The sequence below is a fragment of the Neoarius graeffei genome, chromosome 3 (assembly GCF_027579695.1).
Source record: "Neoarius graeffei isolate fNeoGra1 chromosome 3, fNeoGra1.pri, whole genome shotgun sequence".
Taxonomy (NCBI): domain Eukaryota; kingdom Metazoa; phylum Chordata; class Actinopteri; order Siluriformes; family Ariidae; genus Neoarius; species Neoarius graeffei.
In genome coordinates this window covers 24,251,337-24,276,095 of record NC_083571.1, presented here as the reverse complement: position 1 = coordinate 24,276,095, position 24,759 = coordinate 24,251,337, and the positions used below count along the sequence as shown (strand labels likewise).

The 24,759-nt window shown below is 47.2% G+C and overlaps 1 protein-coding gene across 1 annotated transcript in view; it reads right to left on the bottom strand.

Moving 5' to 3' along the window:
• Positions 1-24,759, bottom strand: part of prom1b (prominin 1 b) — a 107,785-nt gene that overhangs the window by 22,371 nt on the left and 60,655 nt on the right. The window contains exons 15-19 of the mRNA XM_060915840.1: positions 20,429-20,552; positions 20,200-20,303; positions 9,630-9,714; positions 7,534-7,680; positions 1,565-1,636 (exon numbers count right to left, since the gene is read on the bottom strand). Coding sequence (XP_060771823.1) covers positions 1,565-1,636; positions 7,534-7,680; positions 9,630-9,714; positions 20,200-20,303; positions 20,429-20,552 — 532 coding nt within the window. The remainder of the gene's footprint in view (positions 1-1,564; positions 1,637-7,533; positions 7,681-9,629; positions 9,715-20,199; positions 20,304-20,428; positions 20,553-24,759) is intronic.

Genomic DNA, 24,759 nt, shown 5'->3' with positions numbered 1-24,759 from the left:
TGTTAAAAATGACTGGCCTCAGCCTGTGGTCTTAGTACTGTAGGAGTAAATATGTTGGTGTGTGACATTTACTATTAATCTGGCTGAGCAGAGGTGTGTGTGTGTGTGTGTGTGTGTGTGTGAGAGAGAGAGAGAGAGAGAGAGAGGAAGGGATGGGTGATGTTCGTGTGCCCATGTGTATGATGTGGCTCTTTGCGGTAATACAATAAAAAATGTGGCTCTTGGTCTCCAACTGGTTGGCCACCCCTGAACTAGACCATTATGCCCATGAAATATTTATAAGCTAAGCAAAAGAAAAAAATTTCATTACAAACTAGACTGCATGTCTGCAGAGAAAATGCAAAGTGTGCTTGCTGAGCTGTAGTAGAACAGCTATCATGCTAGCATGCTAAAAGCTAGCATGCCAACATGCTAATGCCAACATGCTAACAACTAGCATGCTAACAGTTAGCATACTAGCATGCTAACAGCATACTAACATGCTAAAAGCTAGCATGTTAACATGCTAATAGATAACATGCTAACAGCTAGCATTCTAACATGCTAATGATTAACATGCTATTTGTTAAAATTCTAACACTTTAAGGCTAATATGCTGGCAGCTATCATGCTAACAGCTAACAGGCTAACATGCTAATGGATAGTATGTTAACTTTTAGCATGCTAACATGCTGAGGGTGACATGCTAACAGCTAACATGCTAACAGTTAGCATGCTAACATGCTCATGTGGACTCGCTAACAGCAAACATGCGAACTCTGCATGCTACCACGCTAATCCTAACATGTTAACAGCTCTCATGATAACATGCTAATGGTGAACATGCTAACAACTCGCAAGCTAACAGCAGGCATGATATCGTAATGGGTAACATGCTAACAGCTAGCATGGTAACACGTGAATGCTTATATGCTAATTGCTATCGTGTGTGCACGTAAGTATTCCTAATAAAGTAGCCACTGAGTTGAAGTTGATTTGCTGTCAAAATCTCAAATGAGCAGATCCTTTTGATTCCCTAAACCAGCAGGACTGGCTGAAGTGCCCTTGAGCAAGACACCTAACCCTGGCAAGAGTGGTGGCATACCTTGTGTATGATTAGCCAAAGAAAAAGTGATGATGTGATTATCAGTTTGGACAGTGCCTGGCCAAAGCTACATTGTATACATTCACTGGCCATATGCTCCATGTCAGTCCTCCACTACCTTGCGGAAAAAGACTGTCATGGGACCATTCTCAGCAGAGCAGTGTAACTGATGATTTCGTCTTTGTATATAAAGTATATCAAGTACAGCAATGTTGCTGGATTTTTTTTAACACTTCAGTGTCATTGCTGGATTGAGAAACAGTCCATTAACCAAATAAATCTAAACTGAAACCGATGAAGAGCAAGAACACAATTAATACAAACCTGGAAAACATTATGTTGGAGTCTCTAACTACATAAGTGGCTGGTAAGTGTACTTTTAGAACATCCTGGACAGGTTCAATATGTGCAGATTCTAAGACTGTGTCTATATTTCCACTTTATTGACAGACTGCTTTTTGGCAGTGTTGTTTTGCTCACCAGATGGTCTGCCTCAGTCTCCAATTCATTGGCAAAGGAGAGAAGATCTACAACAGTTACTCCTTTATTGACCTGCCAAGTCAAACACACAAACACACACACACATGGTAAAAAAAGAATGAAATAAGAATCATTGTGGGTGGTCAGGGTGTCAGGGTTGTCAATACATTTACAAGAAATAATGAGATACTCGCCAGTAAAGCTATTATTTTCACTGGCAAAAGCACTTTGTTGTGTTAAAAGACATTTCTTGTATCCCACACATTCACAATGAGACTCATTTAAAAAAGAACAAGTGGAAGACAGCATTCTTCACAGCATCAGGTCTTTATGATTTTTTAGTTATGCCCTGTAGCTTGATCATTACTTCATGGCCCTAATTTCCTATGATGGTTTATCGGATTCTACTGTTTCTATCTGAGTTTCATCTAGTCCTTGAGATTGGTGGCCTAAAATGGGATGACTTAGCATCTCTGCCTTTGAGGAATGATCCCCATTTTTTTTTTACATTCTGACCTACAGTATCATCTGAGATGGCTGTTTCAGAGAGTGGGATTGCAGCAGTCCTGTCAAATGATGTACCCATATGCATTTTAATTTAATTTCACAATGGGGAATAGAGAGATCTGGCAATAAAAGCAGCCTGGGAAGAATGGAGGAATCGGTTGCACATAGCAGAACATCACTTACTGTCCATGTAAACCTGGATTTAAGCAAACAAAGGCAGACACTCTTTTTCTCCAAAATATATTAAAGAAACAGACCATCCTTCTACACACATGCACTGTACAGTAGCTTCTGGTTAATGGGAAAGAAACCCACACCTCCAGTGTCCTCTGGAGAAAATCTACATGCTTCAGTCTATAAGAAAGCAACTTATGACCTGGATTCACACTTCATTAAGATCAGATCACACAGGAATATAGAGGGCCATTATGTTCCAAGAGCTTTCTGGATATTAAAGGACATTTTTTTCTGACAGTAGAGTGCAATTCACCTCCTGGGTCAGTGCGGATGGGATTCTAGACTCATCTCTCATTAAAGATTTCCATCGCCAACATCCGGACTGACCTGCTTCGAGACCAAGGACAGGACATGTCAGAGAAGTGATTCAGCTTTAGAGAAAAAGGGGCCAGGGGGGCACGTCCCCTGCAGCAGAGTGAGAATTCTAACATGACCTCTGCCAAAGAAAAATTTCACTTCCTTACTCTGCACTATATAAACATGCCAAGATCATTAATTCATTGCAAAGTCTTGCAAAATATTGGGGTTGTTATAGTTCTGAGCCTTATCTTACTGATCAGCCTTATCTTACTGTTTATTCTTTTGGATTGTCCTGTGGCCTGATTCTTAAATGATTACTGCCTGGTTCATGACATTTTATATTTTGTGTAGCATCATGAATATTTCAAGTTTATCATTATCACAGTCCATGATACTGGCATACTAATATATCATTGTGGCAGCGGGGGCGTGGTCAAGCATCGGTCCGTGAATGGAGGGCGGAGTCAGGGAAGGTAAGTGGCAGAATCACTGCACCTGATGTCAGTTAACCTGTGTTTGTGTGTCTTCCCCAGTGACTGCGCCCTATAAAAGGAGAGAGAGAGAGCAGAGGAAGGGGGCTCTCTGCCCAACCAGACGACTTATGTGTGTGTGCGTGTATGTGTGGCTGGGAGATTGTGAAATCACTGAAAAGTGCAACAATAAAGAGTTTTGGGAAACTCAGTTCTGGCCTGCCGTACTTCTGTGCTCCACCCACTCACTCGAAGATCTACAGTGGTGCTGAAACCCGGGACCGGAGCACAGAGGAGAACAGCCCCATGGAATCCTCCCCCTTTGCGGACCTGATCCACGCCCCCGCCATGGCCCAAAAGAGACAGCACCAGGCACTGGTCGCCCTCCAAAAGGAGCAAGAGCAAAGGTTCGAGGCCCTGGTGCTGGCACAACAGGAAGATCGTCAGGCATTCTGGCACCTCCTCGCGTTGGCGGGGTCCACCACCTCCACGGGCCCTCCCCACGTCACCCTAATGAAGATAGGCCCGCACAACGACCCCGAGGCCTTCCTCGCGCTCTTCGAGCAAGCAGCAGAGGCCTGGGGGTGGCCGGTGGAAAAGCGTGCGGCGCGCCTCCTCCCCCTGCTAACGGGCGAGGCGCAGCTGGCCGCGTTACAGCTCCCCACCGACAGCCGACTGGTCTACACAGACCTGTGCCAGGCCGTCCTCCAGCGAGTGGGGCGCACTCCAGAACAACAACGCCAGCACTTCCGTGCTCTGCACCTAGAGGAGGTTGGCCGGCCATTCGCGTTGGGCCAGCAACTCCGGGACGCCTGCCGGAGGCACCTCCAGCATCAGTGCTTGGTAATGGAGGTGGGTGGCGGTGGTCCAGATCCCCGACATGCCAGGGACTGCCCTCGATCGGGCCGGAGCATATCGCATACTGGTGAGTATACAAGGGGATACATATCAGGCTTTAGTGGATTCCGGATGTAATCAGACCTCAATCCACCAAAGCCTGGTGCAAGATGAGGCATTGGGGAGAGCACAATTGGTGAAGGTGTTGTGTGTGCACGGGGATGTTCACAACTACCCTTTAGTGTCGGTCCACATTCTATTTTCAGGAGAGAAATTTAGTGTAAAGGTGGCGGTTAATCCTCGCCTTACCCACTCGATAATTTTGGGGACTGATTGGCCGGGATTTTGGGAATTAATGGCTCATTTAGTGAAGAGTGGGGCCTGCCATAGTTCAGCAGGGGGAGGTCCCGGTGTGGCACTGGCAGGAGCAGCTGTCACAGAGCCGTCTGTGTCATCACTGCGTCAGAGTGAGGAGCCGCAGGCTCCTCCTCCTTCTCTCGGGGAATCCCTCGCGGATTTCCCGTTAGAACAGTCGCAAGACGAGACTCTGCGGCATGCGTTTGACCAAGTGAGAGTAATCGATGGTCAAACGCTCCAGCCAAACGCCACCCCGTCCTTCCCCTATTTTTCCATTATGAAGGATAGATTATACCGAGTGACGCAGGACACTCAGACTAAGGAGCTGATCACACAAATTTTAATCCCAAAGAGCCGCTGGGAATTGGTATTCCAGGTGGCTCACTTTAATCCCATGGCTGGACACTTGGGGCAGGATAAGACACTAGCCCGAATAATGGCCCGGTTCTATTGGCCAGGGATTTGTGGCGATGTCCGTAGGTGGTGTACGGCGTGCCGCGAATGCCAGTTAGTAATACCAGCGGCCATCCCAAAAGCGCCTTTGTGCCTTCTGCCATTAATCGTGACCCCGTTCGAAAGAATTGGGATGGATCTCGTCGGGCCATTAGATCGGTCAACACGAGGGTATCGCTTTATTTTAGTTCTGGTGGACTATGCAAAGCGATACCCGGAAGCAGTGCCTCTTCGCAATATCTCAGCATGTAGTATTGCGGAAGCACTCTTCCACATCATCTCCTGAGTTGGAATCCCCAAAGAGATTCTGACTGATCAAGGCACTATGTTTATGTCACGCACACTGTGCGAACTGTATGGGTTACTGGGAATTAAGCCGATCCGCACCAGCGTTTATTACCCACAAACGGACAGTTTAATCAAGAGGTTCAATCACACCCTCAAGAACATAATGAAAAAGTTTGTACGCGAGGACGCACGCAATTGGGATAAATGGCTTGAACCCCTGTTATTCGCAGTGCGAGAGGTCCCACAAGCCTCCATGGGGTTCTCCCCATTCGAATTATTATATGGGCGTAAGCCGCGTGGCATCCTAGATGTACTGCGGGAAAATTGGGAGGAGGGACCTTCAACGAGCAAAAATGAAATTCAATACGTTATCGACCTGCGCGCAAAACTCTAACCACTCACACACCTAACCCAGGAGAATTTGCGGCAGGCCCAAGAATGGCAAATCCACCTGTATGACAGGGGTACGCGCCTTAGGGAGTTCACACCGGGAGATAAAGTACTCGTGCTGTTGCCTACGTCGAGCTCCAAATTGATTGCCAAGTGGCAAGGACCCTTTGAGGTCACACGGCGAGTTGGGGACGTCGACTATGAGGTGAGGCGAACGGACAGGGGTAGGGCGCTACAGATTTACCACCTCAATCTGCTCAAACTTTGGAACGAGGAGGTCCCCGTGGCGTTGGTGTCATTGGTTCCGGAGAAGGCGGAGCTGGGGCCGGAGGTTCAAAAGGGAACATTGACATCACTTACCTCTCTAGTCCCCTGTGGAGACCAGCTCTCCCCGACCCAACTCACGGAGGTTGCCCAGTTGCAGACCGAATTTTCGGACGTGTTCTCGCCCCTGCCCGGCCGCACCCGCCTCATAGAACACCACATTGAGACGCCCCCGGGGGTGGTAGTGCGCAGCCGCTCTTACAGGCTGCCCGAACACAAGAAAAAGGCGGTTCGGGAAGAACTCGAGGCCATGCTCGACATGGCCATCGTCGAGGAGTCCCACAGTGACTGGAGCAGCCCGGTGGTCTTGGTTCCCAAGGCTGACGGGTTGGTCCAATTCTGTGTAGACTATAGAAAAGTCAACGCGGTGTCTAAATTCGATGCGTGCCCAATGCCTCGTATTGATGAGTTGCTGGATCGACTAGGCACGGCTCACTTTTATTCGACACTGGATTTGACAAAGGGTTATTGGCAGATCCCCTTGACTCCATTATCCTGAGAAAAAACGGCCTTTTCCAAACCAATTTGTCACACTTCCTTTTGGGCTGTTTGGGGCGCCCACTATGCTCCAGCGGCTTATGGACAGGGTCCTCTGCCCCCATGCCACCTATGCGGCTGCATACTTAGATGACATTATAATCTATACTAATGACTGGCCGCGACATCTGCAACACCTGAGGGCCGTCCTTGGGTCGCTGAGGTGAGCAGGTCTCACAGCCAACCCGAGGAAGTGTGCGATTGGGCGGGTGGAAGTACGGTATCTGGGCTTCAACTTGGGCAATGGGCAGGTGCGTCCCCAGATTAATAAGACAGCAGCGATTGCAGCCTGCCCGAGGCCCAAGACCAAAAAGGGGGTGAGACAGTTCCTGGGGCTGGCTGGCTACTATCGTAGGTTTATACCTAATTATTCAGACGTCACCAGCCCGCTGACTGATCTCACTAAAAAGGGGGCTCCAGATCCGGTCCAGTGGACGGAGCAATGCCAGTGGGTTTCCTCTGAGGTGAAGGCTGCACTCTGTGGGGGGCCATTGTTACACTCCCGTGACTTTTCTCTCCCCTTTATGTTGCAGACGGACGTGTTGGACAGAGGGCTGGGGGCTGTTCTGTCCCAGGAGGGGGAGGGGGAGGATCACCCCGTGCTGTATATCAGCAGAAAGCTGTCGGTGCGTGAGGGACGCTACAGCACGATAGAGAAGGAGTGCCTAGCCATCAAGTGGGCGGTCCTCGCCCTCTGCTACTACCTGCTGGGATGCCCTTTCACCCTCTGTTCAGACCACGCGCCCCTCCAGTGGCTCCACTGCATGAAGGATGCCAACGCGCGGATCACCCTTTGGTATTTGGCACTCCAGCCCTTTAACTTCAAGGTGGTCCACAGGCCAGGGGCGCAGACGGCTGCCCGGCCTGAGTCGGGCGGTGGGGGTATGTGGCAGCGGGGCCGTGGTCAAGCGTCGGCCTGTGAACGGAGGGCGGAGTCAGGGAAGGTAAGTGGCAGAATCACTGCACCTGATCTCAGTTAACCTGTGTTTGTGTGTCTTCCCCAGTGACCGCGCCCTATAAAAGGAGAGAGAGAGAGCAGAGGAAGGGGGCTCTCTCCCCAACCAGACGACTTATGTGTGTGTGCATGTATGTGTGGCTGGGACATTGTGAAATCACTGAAAAGTGCAACAATAAAGAGTTTTGGGAAACTCAATTCTGGCCTGCCATACTTCTGTGCTCTACCCACTTGCTCGAAGATCTACAATCATCATATGTGTATTTGATTTGCGTACAAATGTGTATTGTATGTGTGTTGTATGCATGTGTTACCTCTGAGAGGTAGGCCTTGTAGTTGATTTCTCCAAGGCCTGTATTAGCAAAATTGATGAGATTGTCTTTTCCTTCTTCCCCCAGCAGGATTATTCCTTCCAAATCTACATTTACCCCCTCAAATATCTCTGCCAGGTCATGGTTGTTCTGGAAATCACAGATACAGTGCATTCATTTGTGTACAGCTTGCTAAAGTCTGAACCACATACTGAACTAGAAGGGCACTCAGTAGAGTGCATACAGTGGTGCTTGAAAGTTTGTGAACCCTTTAGAATTTTCAATATTTCTGCATAAATATGACCTAAAACATCATCAGATTTTCACACAAGTCCTAAAAGTAGGTAAAGAGAACCCAGTTAAACAAATGAGACAAAAATATTATACTTGGTCATTTATTTATTGAACAAAATGACCCAATATTACATATCTGTGAGTAGCAAAAGTATGTGAACCTTTGCTTTCAGTATCTGGTGTGACCCCCTTGTGCAGCAATAACTGCAACTAAACGTTTCCAGTAACTGTTGATCAGTCCTGCACACCAGCTTGGAGGAATTTTAGCCCATTCCTCTGTACAGAACAGCTTCAACTCTGGGATGTTGGTGGGTTTCCTCATATGAACTGCTCACTTCAGGTCTTTCCACAACATTTCCATTGGATTAAGGTCAGGACTTTGACTTGGCCATTCCAAAACATTAACTTTATTCTTCTTTAACCATTCTTTGGTAGAACGACTTGTGTGCTTAGGGTCGTTGTCTTGCTGCATGACCAACCTTCTCTTGAGATTCAGTTCATGGACAGATGTCCTGACATTTTACTTTAGAATTCACTGGTATAATTCAGAATTCATTGTTCCATCAATGATGACAAGCGGTCCTGGTCCCGATGCAGAAAAACAGGCCCAAACCATGATACTACCACCACCATGTTTCACAGATGGGATAAGGTTCTTATGCTGGAATGCAGTGTTTTCCTTTCTCCAAACATAACGCTTCTCATTGAAACCAAAAAGTATTACTTTGGTTTCATCCGGCCACAAAACATTTTTCCAATAGCCTTCTGGCTTGGCCACGGTATCTTTAGCAAACTGCAGACAAGCTGCAATGTTCTTTTTGGAGAGCAGTGGCTTTCTCCTCACAACCCTGCCATGCACACTATTGTTGTTCAGTGTTCTCCTGATGGTGGATTCATGAACATTAACATTAGCCAATGTGAGAGAGGCCTTCAGTTGCTTAGAAGTTACCCTGGGGTCCTTTGTGACCTCGCCGACTATTACACGCTTTGCTCTTGGAGTGATCTTTGTTGGTCGACAACTCCTGGGGAGGGTAACAATGGTCTTGAATTTCCTCCATTTGTACACAATCTGTCTGACTGTGGATTGGTGGAGTCCAAACTCTTTAGAGATGGTTTTGTAACCTTTTCCAGCCTGATGAGCATCAACAACACTTTTTCTGAGGTCCTCAGAAATCTCCTTTGTTCGTGCCATGATACACTTCCACAAACGTGCTGTGAAGATCAGACTTTAATAGATCCCTGGTCTTTAAATAAAACAGGGTGCCCACTCACACCTGATTGTCATCCCATTGATTGAAAACACCTGACTCTAATTTCACCTTCAAATTAACTGCTAATCCTAGTGGTTCACATACTTTTGCCACTCACAGATATGTAATATTGGATCATTTTCCTCAATAAATAAATGACCAAGTATAATATTTTTGTCTCATTTGTTTAACTGGGTTCTCTTGATCTACTTTTAGGACTTGTGTGAAAATCTGATGATGTTTTAGGTCATATTTATGCAGAAATATAGAAAATTCTAAAGGGTTCACATACTTTCAAGCACCACATTACCTCTGCCAAGCCACATATTCAGATTTGCATCAAAATCTAAGCAACTGTTCCTTGGCCCATGGCTCACCTTTCCACCAAATTTCATCAAAATCTGTTCACTACTTTTTGAGTTATGAACAAATAAACAAACAAACAAATGGAGGCAAAAACACAACCTCCAACACATCTGCTGGAGGTAAAAATGAATGGAAAACCTTTTTAATATTCTGAATTGCTTATATGAAATGGACAATGATGAAACTCACCACGGTTCTGTTGATGAACTGGAAGAAATGGAACTGGTTCTCAAGTTGTAGTGCAGAATATATGCCTTTATTCTCATAACAATCACTGAGAAATAAAAAGACAAATAATGTCTTATTATTGTGGTACAACGACACACAGTAGCCATTACTTTGTTATTTTGTTTCTTTAAAATTATGCAGATACAGTGCCTTGCAAAAGTATTCATCCCCCTTGGTGTTTGTCCTGTTCTGTTGCATTACAAGCTGGAATTAACATAGATTATTGGAGGGTTAGCACCATTTGATTTACACAACATGCCTACCACTTTAAAGGTGCACATTGTTGTTTTATTGTGACACAAACAATAATTAAGATGAAAAAACAGAAATCTGGAGTGTGCATAAGTATTCACCTCCTTGCGTATGAAACCCCTAAATAAGAGCTGGTCCAACCAATTCACTACATAAGTCACATAATTAGTTGATTAAGATCCACCTGTGTGCAATCAAAGTGTCACATGATCTGTCACATGATGTCTGTATAAATCAGCCTGTTCTGGAAGGAACCTGACTCTGCTACGCTACTAAGCAAGCAACATGAAAACCAAGGAGCACTCCAAACAGGTCAGAGACAAAGTTGTGGAGAAGTACAGATCAGGGTTGGGTCATAAAAAATATCCCAAACTTTGAGTATCCCAGGGAGCACCATTAAAGGGTGGCACGGTGGTGTAGTGGTTAGCATGGTCACCTCACAGCAAGAAGGTTCTGGGTTTGAGCCCAGCGGCCGGCGAGGGCCTTTCTGTGTGGAGTTCACATGTTCTCTCTGTGTCTGCATGGGTTTCCTCTGGGTGCTCCAGTTTCCCCCACAGTTCAAAGACATGCGGTTAGGTTAATATGGGACGGCCTTGGGCTGAGGTGCCCTTGAGCGAGGCACCTAACTCCCAACTGCTCCCTGGGCGCTGTCAGCATGGCCGCCCACTGCTCTGGGTATGTGTGTGCGCTCATTGCTCGTGTGTGTGCATATGTGTGTTCACTGCTTCAGATGGGTTAAATGCAGAGAGGAATTTCACAAGTGTTTAATGAATAAAGTTGTGTTTTCTTTCTTTCTTTCTAAATCCATTTGTGGCAGCAGGGGTGTGGTCAAGCGTTGGTCTGTGAACGGAGGGCGGAGTCAGGTAAGGTAAGTGGCAGAATCACTGCACCTGATGTCAGTTAACCTGTGTTTGTGTGTCTTCCCCAGTGACCGCGACCTATAAAAGGAGAGAGAGAGCAGAGGAAGGGAGCTCTCTCCCCAATCAGATGACTTGTGTGTGTGTGCATGCGTGTGTGGCTGGGAGAGTGTAAAATAATCACTGAAAAGTGCAAATAAAGAGTTTTTGGAAATTCAGTTCTGGCCTGCCGTACTTCTGTGCTCCACCCACCCGCTCGAATTCCTACAGTGGTGCTGAAACCCGGAACTCGGAGCACAGAGGAGAACAACCCCATGGAGTCCTCCCCCTTCGCAGACCTGATCCATGCCCTCGCCACGGCCCAACAGAGCCAGCACCAGGCGCTGGTCACCCTTCGGAAGGAGCAGGAGCAACGGTTCGAGGCCCTGGTGCTGGCGCAGCAGGAAGATCGTCAGGCGTTCTGGCACCTCCTCGCGTCAGCGGGGTCCACCACCTCCACCGCCACGGGCCCACCCCACCTCACCCTAACGAACATGGGCCCGCACGATGACCCCGAGGCCTTCCTCGCGCTCTTCGAGCAAACAGCAGAGGCCTGAGGCTGGCCGGTGGAACAGCGCGCGGCACGCCTCCTCCCCCTGCTAACGGGCGAGGTGCAGCTGGCCGCACTACAGCTCCCCGCCGACAGCCGGCTAGTCTACGCAGACCTCCGCTAGGCCGTCCTCCAGCATGTGGGGTGCACCCCTGAACAACAACGACAGCGCTTCCGCGCTCTGCACCTAGAGGAGGTTGGCCGGCCATTCGCGTTGGGCCAGCAACTCCGGGACGCCTGCCGGCGGTGGCTGAGGGCTGACAACCGCGACGCCGAGGGAATCGTCAATCTGGTGGTACTGGAACAGTTCATCGCCCGACTTCCCGAAGGGACTGCGGAGTGGGTCCAGTGCCATCGCCCAGCGTCACTGGATCAGGCCATCAAGCTGGCGGAGGACCATTTGGCGGCTGTTTCAACGGCAGGACAGCATGTCTCCTCTTCTCCCCTCCCCTCTCCTCTCTCTCTCCCCCCTTCCCCTTCTGTTTCTCGTCCTTGCCCTGTTCCCCCACCACCGGAGGCAGGGGCCGGCTCCACCCCAGCCAGCCCGCCGCACCCGTGGTGCCCTCCCATTTCCCACTTCTGTGTCTCTCTCTCTCCCCCCCCCCTCAGGTGAGTGAGCCCCAGAACGCCGGTGCAGAGAGAGAGCCCGGGCCGGTTTGCTGGTGCTGCGGGGAGCCGGGGCACCTCCAGCATCAGTGCTCAGCAATGGAGGTGGGCGCGGTGGTCCGGATCCCCGACGCGCCAGGGACCGCCCTCGATTGGGCCAGAGCGTATCGCATACTGGTGAGTATCCAAGGGGATACGTATCAGGCTTTGGTGGACTCTGGCTGTAATCAGACCTCAGTCTACCAAAGACTGGTGCAAGAAGAGGCATTGGGGAGAGCACAATTGGTGATGGTGTTGTGTGTGCATGGGGATGTTCACAACTACCCTTTAGTGTCAGTCCATGTTCTATTTTGAGGGGAGAAATTTAGTGTAAAGGCGGTGGTTTATCCTCGCCTTACCCACTCGATAATTTTGGGACTGATTGGCCGGGATTTCGGGAATTAATGACATTTAGTGAAGAGTGGGGCCTGCCATAGTTCAGCAGGGGGCGGTCCCGGTGTGGCATTGGCGGGAGCAGCTGTCACAGAGCCGTCTACGTCATCACTGCGTCAGAGTGAGGAGCAGCAGGCTCCTCCTCCCTCTCTCGGGGAATCCCTTGCGGATTTCCCGTTAGAGCAGTCACGAGACGAGACTCTGCGGCATGTGTTTGACCAAGTGAGAGTAATCAATGGTCAAATGCTCCAGCCAAATGCCACCCCGTCCTTCCCCTATTTTTCCATTATGAAGGATAGATTATACCGACTGATGCAGGACACTCAGACTAAGGAGCCGATCACACAACTTTTGATCCTAAAGAGCCGCCGGGAATTGGTATTCCAGGTGGGTCACTTTAATCCCATGGCTGGACATTTGGGGCAGGATAAGACACTAGCCTGAATAATGGCCCGGTTCTATTGGCCAGGGATTCACGGCGATGTCCGTAGGTGGTGTACGGCGTGCCACGAATGCCAGTTAGTAAATCCAGCGGCCATTCCAAAAGTGCCTTTGCGCCCTCTGCCATTAATCGAGACCCCGTTTGAAAGAATTGGGATGGATCTCATCGGGCCATTAGATCGGTCAACACGAGGGTATCGCTTTATATTAGTTCTGGTGGACTATGCAATGCGATATCCGGAAGTAGTGCCTCTTCGCAATATGTCAGCACGTAGTATTGCGGAAGCACTCTTCCACGTCATCTCCCAAGTTGGAATCCCCAAAGAGATTCTGACTGATCAAGGCACTACGTTTATGTCACGCACACTGTGCGAACTGCATGGGTTACTAGGAATTAAGCCGATCCGCACCAGCGTTTATCACCCACTAATGGACGGCTTAGTCGAACGGTTTAATTGCACCCTCAAAAACATAATGAAAAAGTAATTTTATGCGAGGATGCACGCAATTGGGATAAATGGCTCGAACCCCTGTTATTTGTAGAGCGAGAGGTCCCACAAGCCTCCACGCGGTTCTCCCCATTCAAATTATTATATGGGCATAAGCTGCGTGGCATCCTAGATGTACTGTGGGAAAATTGGGAGGAGGGATCTTCAATGAGCAAAAGCGAAATTCAATACGTTATCGACCTGCACGCAAAACTCCACACACTCACACACCTAACCCAGGAGAATTTGTGGCAGGCCCAAGAACGGCAAATCCGCCTTTATGACAGGGGCACGTGCCTTAGGGAGTTCGCACCGGGAGATAAAGTACTCGCGCTGTTGCCCACGTCAAGCTTCAAATTGATCGCCAAGTGGCAAGGACCCTTTGAGGTCACACAGTGAGTCGGGGACGTCAACTATGAGGTGAGGCGAACGGACAGGGGTGGGGCGCTACAGATTTACCACTTCAATCTGCTCAAACTTTGGAATGAGGAGGTCCCCGTGGTATTGGTGTCGTTGGTTTCAGAGAAGGCAGAGCGGGAGCCAGAGGTTCAAAAGGGAACATTGGCATCGCTTACCTCTCTGGTCCCCTGTAGAGACCACCTCTCCCCGACCCAACTCACGGAGGTTGCCCAGTTGCAGACCAAATTTTCGGACGTGTTCTCGCCCCTGCCTGGCTAAATCTGCCTCAGAGAACACCACATTGAGACGCCCCCAGGGGTGGTAGTGCGCAGCCGCCCTTACAGGCTGCCCGAACACAAGAAAAAGGTGGTTCGGGAAGAACTCGAGGCCATGCTCGAAATGGGCATCGTCGAGGAGTCCCACAGTGACTGGAGCAGCCCGGTGGTCTTGGTTCCCAAGGCCGACGGGTCAGTCTGGTTTTGTGTGGACTATAGAAAAGTCAACGCGGTGTCTAAATTCGATGCGTACCCAATGCCTCGTACTGACGAGTTGCTGGATCGACTAGGCATGGCTCGTTTTTATTCGACACTGGATTTGACAAAGTGATATTGGCAGATCCCCCTGACTCCATTATCCCAAGAGAAAACGGCCTTTTCCACACTGTTTGGCTTACACCAATTTGTCACGCTTCCTTTTGGGCTGTTTGGAGCACTTGCTATGTTCCAGCGGCTTATGGATAGGGTCCTCCGCCCCCACGCCACCTATGCGGCCGCATACTTGGACAATATTATAAATCTATAGTAATGACTGGCCACAGCATTTACAACACCTAAAGGGCATCCTTAGGTCGCTGAGGCGAGCGGGTCTCACAGCCAACCCAAAAAAGTGTGCGATTGGGTGGGTGGAAGTACGGTATCTTGGCTTCCACTTGGGCAATGGGCAGGTGCGTCCCCAAATTAATAAGACAGCAGCAACTGCGGCCTGCCTGAGGCCCAAGACCAAAAAGGGGGTGAGACAGTTCCTGGGGCTGGCTGGCTACTATCGTAGGTTTATACCTAATTATTCGGACGTCACCAGCCTGCTGATTGATCTCACTAAAAAGGAGGCACCAGATCCGGTCCAGTGGACGGAGCAATGCCAGCGGGTTTTTTCTGATGTAAAGGCTGCACTCTGTTGCCCCTTTTCCACCAAAGCAGTTCCAGGGCTGGTTCGGGGCCAGTGCTTAGTTTGGAACCGGGTTTTCTGTTTCCACTGACAAAGAACTGGCTCTGGGGCCAGAAAAAACGGTTCCAGGCTAGCACCAACTCTCTGCTGGGCCAGAGGAAAGAACTGCTTATGTCAGCGGGGGGGCGGAGTTGTTAAGACCGACAACAATAACAAGACCACGAAAGATCGCCATTTTTAAGTGACGAGAAGCAGCAGCTGTACAAACGCGAAGTCATCCATTATTATTATTGTTGTTGCTGCTGCTTCTTCCGTGTTGTTTTTGCTTCGATATTCACGCCAAGGTTGATGCAAACATAGCGACGTAACTGACGTATACAGCAACGTAATGACGTATACAGCGATGTAATGACGTGAATTCTCTTAGCACCACGAGCAATGGAAAAGCAAACTGGTTCTCAGCTGGCTTGCAAGTTGAACGAGTTGTGAACCAGCACCACCACTGGCCCCGAACCAGCCCTGGAACTGATTTGGTGGAAAAGGGGTATGTGGGGGGCCACTGTTACACTCCCCTGACTTTTCTCTCCCCTTTACATTGCAGATGGACACATCAGACAGAGGGCTGGGGGCTGTTCTGTCCCAGGAGGTGGAAGGGGAGGATCACCCAGCACTGTACATCAGCAGGAAGCTGTTGGTGCGTGAGGGCCGCTACAGCATGATAGAAAAGGCATGCCTGGCCATCAAGTGGGCGGTCCTCGCCCTCCGCTACTACCTACTGGGATGCCCTTTCACCCTCTGTTCGGATCACACGCCCCTCCAGTGGCTCCACTGCATGAAGGATGCCAACGCGTGGATCACCTGTTGGTATCTGGCACTCCAGCCCTTTAACTTCAAGGTGGTCCACAGGCCGGGGGCGCAGATGGTCGTGGCGGATTTCCTCTCCCGTCGGGGGGGGGGGGGGGGTCGGCTGCAGGCTGGACGGCTGCCCGGCCTGAGTCGGACAGTGGGGGTATGTGGCAGCGGGGGCATGGTCAAGCGTCAGTCTGTGAATGGAGCGCGGAGTCAAGGAAGGTAAGTGGCAGAGTCACTGCACCTGATGTCAGTTAACCTGTGTTTGTGTGTCTTCCCCAGTGACCGTGCCCTATAAAAGGAGAGAGAGAGCAGAGGAAGGGAGCTCTCTCCCCAACCAGATGACTTGTGTGTGTGCGTGTATGTGTGGCTGGGAGATTGTGAAATCACTGAAAAGTGCAACAATAAAGAGTTTTGGGAAACTCAGTTCTGGCCTGCCGTACTTCTGTGCTCCACCCACCCGCTCGAATTCCTACACCATTATAGCAAAATGGAAAGAATATGGCACCACAACAAACCTGACAAGAGAAGGCTGCCCACCAAAACTCACAGACCAGGCAAGGAGGGCATTAATCAGAGATGCAACAAAAACACTAATGATAACGCTAAGGAAGCTGCAAAGATCCACAGTGGAGATGGGAGATAGGACCACTTTAATCCATACACTCCACAGAGTGGGGCTTTATGGAAGAGTGGCCAGAAAAGTAATTGCTTAAAAAATCATGTTTGGAGTTTGCCCAACAGCATGTGGCAGACTCCCCAAACACATGGAAGAAGATTCTCTGGTCAAATGAGACTAAAATTGATCTTTTTGGCCATCATGCCATGTGTGGTGCAAACCCAACACCCTGAGAACACTATCCCTACAATGAAGCATGGTGGTGGCTGCATCATGCTCTAGGGATGTTTTTCATCTACAGGGACAGGAAAGCTGGTTAGGACTGAAGGAAAGATGGATGGCACTAAATACAAGGCAATTCTGGAGGAAAACCTGTTTGAGTCAGCCAGAGGTTTGAGACTGGGACGAAGGTTCATGGTCCAGCAGGACAATGATCCTAAACATACTGCTAAAGCTACACTGGAGTGGCTTAAAGGGAAACATTTAAATGTCTTGGAATGGCCTAGTCAAAGCCCAGACCTTAATCCAATTGAGAATCTGTGGCATAACTTGAAGATTGCTGTACACCAACGCAACCCATCTAACTTGAAGGAGTTAGAGCAGTTTTGCCTTGAGGAATGGGCAAAAATCCCAGTGGCTGGATGTGCTAAAGCTAATAGAGACATACCCCAAGAGACTTGCAGCTGTAATTGTAGCAAAAGGTGGCTCTATAAAGTTGGGGGGGTACTTATGCGCACTCCAGATTTCTGTTTTTCCATCTTAGTTATTGTTTGTGTCACAATAAAAAAAAACAATGTGCGCCTTTAAAGTGAAAGAATGAACCCTTTATTGTCACTGTTACCAGTGAAATTGACCATCAACCTGTCCTTACAGAGGGGGAACAGGACAGGAAGACAGGGATAAAAGAAAAAGAAAAGACAAAAGGAAAGATGAGGAAAAAAGATCACCCCCCCCCCCCACTATGCTCCTATCAGGAGTACAGTGTGGGAACATTTAAAAACCTCCGCAAAAGCACACAATAACACAAGTACACTTTGAAACATGGGACTTGAGGGGGGGACAGGGGGAAGGAGGGGGTAATCAGGGGTAGGGGGAAGGGGGTAGGAGGGGAGGGGAGGAGGTAGAGGTAACCCAGTGCAAGCAAGCAGCCGTCCGCTCCTGCAGCCATGCAAACGGCGCTGGTCACGCACCCGCTTGTCACACTGGGTGTGAAAAACGGCGACCACGGAAAATTGGGGAAGGAATGCGAGTGTGTCTCCCAGCAGTGACCTTCTGGGGGAAATGTTACCCAGCAACGGCCTTGATCAAGGCCAGTGCTGTTCAGGGAGCCGAATGTCGATAAGATAGAGATTGTTTAGTCTTTCAAACAGACGCAGTCTTTACACGTCCACACCACTCGTCCATATCTGTCCATTTCATCCATTCTATTCAATTCAATTCCATTTGGTCTCCGAAATACGTATTCCTTGCAAAGCTGAAAGCTGCTCCAAGATAACAACCATTTTGTGGTTAAAGTTCTGAATGGGGCGGCACGGTGGTGTAGTGGTTAGTGCTGTCGCCTCACAGCAAGAAGGTCCGGGTTCGAGCCCCGTGGCTGATGAGGGCCTTTCTGTGCGGAGTTTGCATGTTCTCCCCGTGTCCGCGTGGGTTTCCTCCGGGTGCTCCAGTTTCCCCCACAGTCCAAAGACATGCAGGTTAGGTTAACTGGTGACTCTAAATTGACCGTAGGTGTGAATGTGAGTGTGAATGGTTGTCTGTGTCTATGTGTCAGCCCTGTGATGACCTGGCGACTTGTCCAGGGTGTACCCCGCCTTTCGCCCGTAGTCAGCTGGGATAGGCTCCAGCTTGCCTGCGACCCTGTAGAACAGGATAAAGCGGCTAGAGATAATGAGATGAGATGAGATGAAGTTCTGAATGTCCACAGTCCAAGTGCAAACAGCTTTGCCCACCACTCCAATCATATCGGGCAGCTTTGTGGGGCTTTGAACAGCTGTCACCGTTGTCTGATTTCCTCGATATACCAGGGCAATGCCTAATCCAATCAGCAAAAGTCCTGTAATCATGGTTCCGAATAGGTAGATATCTTCAGTGTCCTCCACAGACGTTCCGGCAGGACAGGTGGGTTCCCCCGAACCCAGAAACTGTGTCAATTTCATTGGGAGACCAGTTTATCAAATCCCGTCTCATCTCGTCTCGTCTCGTCTTCTTCCACTTTATCCGGGACCGGGTCGCGGAGGCAGCAGTCTAAGCATGGAAGCCCAAACTTCCCTCTCCCCAGACACCTCGGTCAGCTCCTCGGGAAGAACACCGAGGCGTTCCCAGGCCAGCTGAGAGACATAGTCCCTCCAGCGTGTCCTGGGTCTTCCCCGGGGCCTCCTACCGGGGGGACATGCCTGGAACACCTCCCCAGGGAGGCGTCCAGGAGGCATCCGAAAAAGATGCCCGAGCCACCTCAGCTGGTTCCTCTCGATGTGGAGGAGCAGCGGCTCTACTCCGAGCTCCTCCCGAGTGACTGTGCTTCTCACCCTATCTCTAAGGGAGCGCCCAGCCACCCTGCGAAGGAAACTCATTTCGGCCGCTTGTATCCGCGATCTTGTTCTTTCGGTCATTACCCAAAGCTCATGACCATAGGTGAGAGTCGGAACATAGATCGACCGGTAAATTGAGAGCTTCGCCTTTTGGCTCAGCTCCTTCTTCACCACGACGGACCGGTAAAGCGACCGCATCACTGCGGAGGCTGCACCGATCCGCCTGTCGATCTCACGCTCCATCCTTCCCTCACTCGTGAACAAGATCCCGATATACTTAAACTCTTCCACTTGAGGCAGGACTTCTCCACCAAATCAAATCCATGCTTTTTAATTTAGAAATTCAATGCGGAGAGAGTTTCTCTCAAAAAAAAAGTATAGGCAGACGAGACGAACAAAGAGCACAAGCTGGAAAAAAAAGGAGAGGAGAGCAGAGATGCGACCGCCTTCCGTGAGAGCACGGAGGAAAAAAAAAGTGGTAGGCATGCTGTGTAAATCAAATGTTGCTAACCCCCCAAAAATCCATTTTAATTCCAGCTTGTAATGCAAAAAACCAGGGGGATGAATACTTTTCCAAGGCACTGTACACAACATGATCTGCATATAAAATGAATGTTGCATCTTTTTTCCATTTCTATAATCTAATTTTCCTATTTCAAACATAATATCATTGTCTTTTATCAGTAAAACAAACAAACAAACAAACAAAAAAACCCCCACTAATGATTGTCAGAATGATTGTGCCTGATCACGAATGATAGCATTTTATATACTTGCTGTTGTCAAAAGTTTAAGAACACACTTTCCAGTGCACTTGGTATGTTAGTAGTGTAGTTGTAATGATGCTTGGTGCTTAGTTTATGTGTTCATTTTGTGAGATGCGCTCAATAAGGTCAGGCTTCTTTCCTGCCATGCTTTCAAACAGCTTGCTGTTAAGAAAATGGTATGTGACAGATGAGTAATTCTACAACTGTGATGTGATTTTTGGCCTCTTTTTGCTCCTCCTTCATCCTCTTCATCACTGTGCTGGGGAACAGTGTGCGCATGAGGGAAAGCTACTCTTTATGCAGGTGTGAGTAGTGACATGAAGGTTATAAGTTCATATCCCAGCACTGGCAGAAAACCAATGTTGGGCTTGAAACTGCTCAGCTTAAGGTGAATTAATGAATGAATTAATTTATACTGAACAACATTTGCAAGATGTTATGTGCACCATTAGCTCACCGAAACAAAAAGGTTAGAGATGGTCCAAGATTAGTTACAAAATTATTTCTAATCTAAACAGGCACGCACGCACGCACACACACCTGTACATACTGCCAACAGTAAGATCAATATTGGGGTTTTGAAACAGCATTCCTGGGAGGAAATTCTTTTGGCCAGGATGGACCAAATATGGTGAGTCTATGATCTACACAGAAAAAAAAATTACTTACTATGTCCTGTTAGAACATAAATACTAAAATATGACATTTTGAAACAGTGACATTTGTCAAACAAGTATTACTGTTTGTATTATTGTAATTTTTTAAATACCTTAAACAGTTGTCTGTTGGCCAGAGGCTCACACACAAGCTTCTCCACATTTCCTCCAGTAACAAATGTAGTGACCACAACTCCCATCAGCACCCATGAAAAGATGAAGCTAAAGCCAATGCTTCTGAATTGTCAAAGAGAAAAATACAAATGTTATAAAGAACAAGGCTAATTTAGCTATGCTGCGAATGTAGCCTCTGCTGAGTTTTGAATAAAGCATTAATTACCTAACAAAGTCTTAAACCTACTAATATTAGAAGTATAAAGTTAGCTAAATAAGGTTTAGGGGTTTCTGAAGTAGCCAGTGTTGTTGAAATAATGTGACAGATGAAACACACCTTTGGTTCTGAACATATAACACCACAGGCTTTGTGTGGTTCTTCATATACACAGAAGCTTGGACTAGACTTGGACTTGGTCAGATCTTCATTTGCTTTTGGGCGAATTTGCCTGCTCACTACAGGTCAGGTCATATTTGATGGTATAGAAGCGCTGTCTCCATCTTTCCATGTCCTCTGTGTAATGCCTAGCCAGCTTCAAGTCACACCCCTCTCCCAAAAATACTACCACATTTGATTGTAGAGTTTGCATCAGATTTGTCCTCAGGTGACCAACACCCTGATGGTAGTGGACAAGCACCCAGTCAAGTAGGTATCTATAGTGGTGCTTGAAAGTTTGTGAACCCTTTAGAATTTTCTATATTTCTGCATAAATATGACCTAAAACATCATCAGATTTTCACACAAGTCCTAAAAGTAGATAAAGAGAACCCAATTAAATAAATGAGACAAAAATATTATACTTGGTCATTTATTTATTGAGGGAAATGATCCAATATTACATATCTGTGGGTGGCAAAAGTATGTGAACCTCTAGGATTAGCAGTTAATTTGAAGGTTAAATTAGAGTCAGGTGTTTTCAATCAATGGGATGACAATCAGGTGTGAGTGGGCACCCTGTTTTATTTAAAGACCAGGGATCTATCAAAGTCTGATCTTCACAACACACGTTTGTGGAAGTGTATCATGGCATGAACAAAAGGAGATTTCTGAGGATCTCAGAAAAAGGGTTGTTGATGTTCATCAGGCTGGAAAAGGTTACAAAACCATCTCTAAAGAGTTTGGACTCCACCAATCCACAGTCAGACAGATTGTGTACAAATGGAGGAAATTCAAGACCATTGTTACCCTCCCCAGGAGTGGTCGACCAACAAAGATCACTCCAAGAGCAAGGTGTGTAATACAACCCCGATTCCAAAAAAAGTTGGGACAAAGTACAAATTGTAAATAAAAACGGAATGCAATGATGTGGAAGTTTCAAAATTCCATATTTTATTCAGAATAGAACATAGATGACATATCAAATGTTTAAAGTGAGAAAATGTATCATTTAAAGAGAAAAATTAGGTGATTTTAAATTTCATGACAACAACACATCTCAAAAAAGTTGGGACAAGGCCATGTTTCCCACTGTGAGACATCCCCTTTTCTCTTTACAACAGTCTGTAAACATCTGGGGACTGAGGAGACAAGTTGCTCAAGTTTAGGGATAGGAATGTTAACCCATTCTTGTCTAATGGAGGATTCTAGTTGCTCAACTGTCTCAGGTCTTTTTTTGTCGTATCTTCCGTATTATGATGCGCCAAATGTTTTCTATGGGTGAAAGATCTGGACTGCAGGCTGGCCAGTTCAGTACCCGGACCCTTCTTCTACGCAGCCATGATGCTGTAATTGATGCAGTATGTGGTTTGGCATTGTCATGTTGGAAAATGCAAGGTCTTCCCTGAAAGAGACGTCGTCTGGATGGGAGCATATGTTGCTCTAGAACCTGGATATACCTTTCAGCATTGATGGGGTCTTTCCAGATGTGTAAGCTGCCCATGCCACACGCACTAATGCAACCCCATACCATCAGAGATGCAGGCTTCTGAACTGAGCGCTGATGATAACTTGGGTCGTCCTTCTCCTCTTTAGTCTGAATGACACGGCGTCCCTGATTTCCATAAAGAACTTCAAATTTTGATTCGTCTGACCACAGAACAGTTTTCCACTTTGCCACAGTCCATTTTAAATGAGCCTTGGCCCAGAGAAGACGTCTGTGCTTCTGGATCATGTTTAGATACGGCTGCTTCTTTGAACTATAGAGTTTTAGCTGGCAATGGCGGATGGCACGGTGAATTGTGTTCACAGATAATGTTCTCTGGAAATATTCCTGAGCCCATTTTGTGATTTCCAATACAGAAGCATGCCTGTATGTGATGCAGTGCCGTCTAAGGGCCCAAAGATCACGGGCACCCAGTATGGTTTTCCGGCCTTGACCCTTACGCACAGAGATTCTTCCAGATTCTCTGAATCTTTTGATGATATTATGCACTGTACATAATGATATGTTCAAACTCTTTGCAATTTTACACTGTCGAACTCCTTTCTGATATTGCTCCACTATTTGTCGGCGCAGAATTAGGGGGATTGGTAATCCTCTTCCCATCTTTACTTCTGAGAGCCGCTGCCACTCCAAGATGCTCTTTTTATACCCAGTCATGTTAATGACCTATTGCCAATTGATCTAATGAGTTGCAATTTGGTCCTCCAGCTGTTCCTTTTTTGTACCTTTAACTTTTCCAGCCTTTTATTGCCCCTGTCCCAACTTTTTTGAGATGTGTTGCTGTCATGAAATTTCAAATGAGCCAATATTTGGCATGAAATTTCAAAATGTCTCACATTCGACATTTGATATGTTGTCTATGTTCTATTGTGAATACAATATCAGTTTTTGAGATTTGTAAATTATTGCATTCCGTTTATATTTACAATTTGTACTTTGTCCCAACTTTTTTGGAATCAGGGTTGTAGTTAGCAAAATGTGTATGTATTTATTATCTCTCTCTCACACACACTCACTCACACACACACACACACACACACACTCTGCTGACTCATAACATTACCTGCAGCAAAATGACCCAGGGGTCCTTTGTGACCTCGCCAACTATTACACGCCTTGCTCTTGGAGTGATCTTTGTTGGTCAACCACTCCTGGGGAGTGTAACAATGGTCTTGAATTTCCTCCATTTGTACATAATGTACACTGTGGATTGGTGGAGTCCAAACTGTTTAGAGATGGTTTTGTAACCTTTTCCAGCCTGATGAGCATCAACAACGCTTTTTCTGAGGTCCTCAGAAATCTCCTTTGTTCGTGCCATGATACACTTCCACAAACATGTGCTGTGAAGATCAGATTTTGATAGATCCCTGGTCTTTAAATAAAACAGGGTGCCCACTCACACCTGATTGTCATCCCATTGATTGAAAACACCTGACTCTAATTTCACCTTCAAATTAACTGCTAATCCTAGAGGTTCACATACTTTTGCCACTCACAGATATGTAATATTGGATCATTTTCCTCAACAAATAAATGACCAAGTATAATATTTTTGTCTCATTTGTTTAACTGGGTTCTCTTTATCTACTTTTAGGACTTGTGTGAAAATCTGATGTTGTTTTCGGTCATATTTATGCAGAAATATAGAAAATTCTAAAGGGTTCGCAAATTTTCAAGCACCACTGTAGGTGGTCTGCTTTTCTGCATCTGTGAGATGTGACTAAAGTAGTGGAGTCAACTGAAATTTGTTAAGGTGCTGAGTTTACAACAGCCTGTCCTCCTTATTTCCTTGTTTGAGATGTGATGGTAAAACCATACCCTTAAGATTTTCCATAAACAGGCATGATGGAAGCTTTCAAGTCAGCTTAGCTGTTGTTGTTTCAGAGCCCATGTGGGACAACCGTACAGGAGTAGTGTCACAACACCACTTTCAATGATCTTGACTTTTGTGTTGAGTGTGATACCACAGTTTCTCTAGATATTATTGAGAGCATTGAATGCACTGAAAGTGTGGCCAATTTTCACATTGATTTCCTTGTCCAAGGAAAGACTGCTAGATATCTGAAGGGGTTCACTTGCTCTAAAGGCTCACAGTCTACAGTGACATCCAGCACCTCATCTTGCTGATAAAGGTGTTGATTGTGGAACTTCCCAATGAGCATGGTCTCAGTCCTTCAGACACTAATCTTTAGACTGGCTTCTTTACCAAATTAAAAGATGTTGGTGGTAGCTTCTGGGAGACTGTCTGCACAACTATCAAGAACAACAAATTTAATGTATTGGAAAGGAAATATTGTACATTCATAGCTCTACTGAGATGATTACTTCCTGACCAAGTTTTTTTTTTCTCTAGTATTGACCCAAAGACAAGTTAGCTAACATGGCTGCTAATGCCATATCACCCTCAGCTGAAATGAAATTAATTGTAGATAAAGCTAGCAACTGGG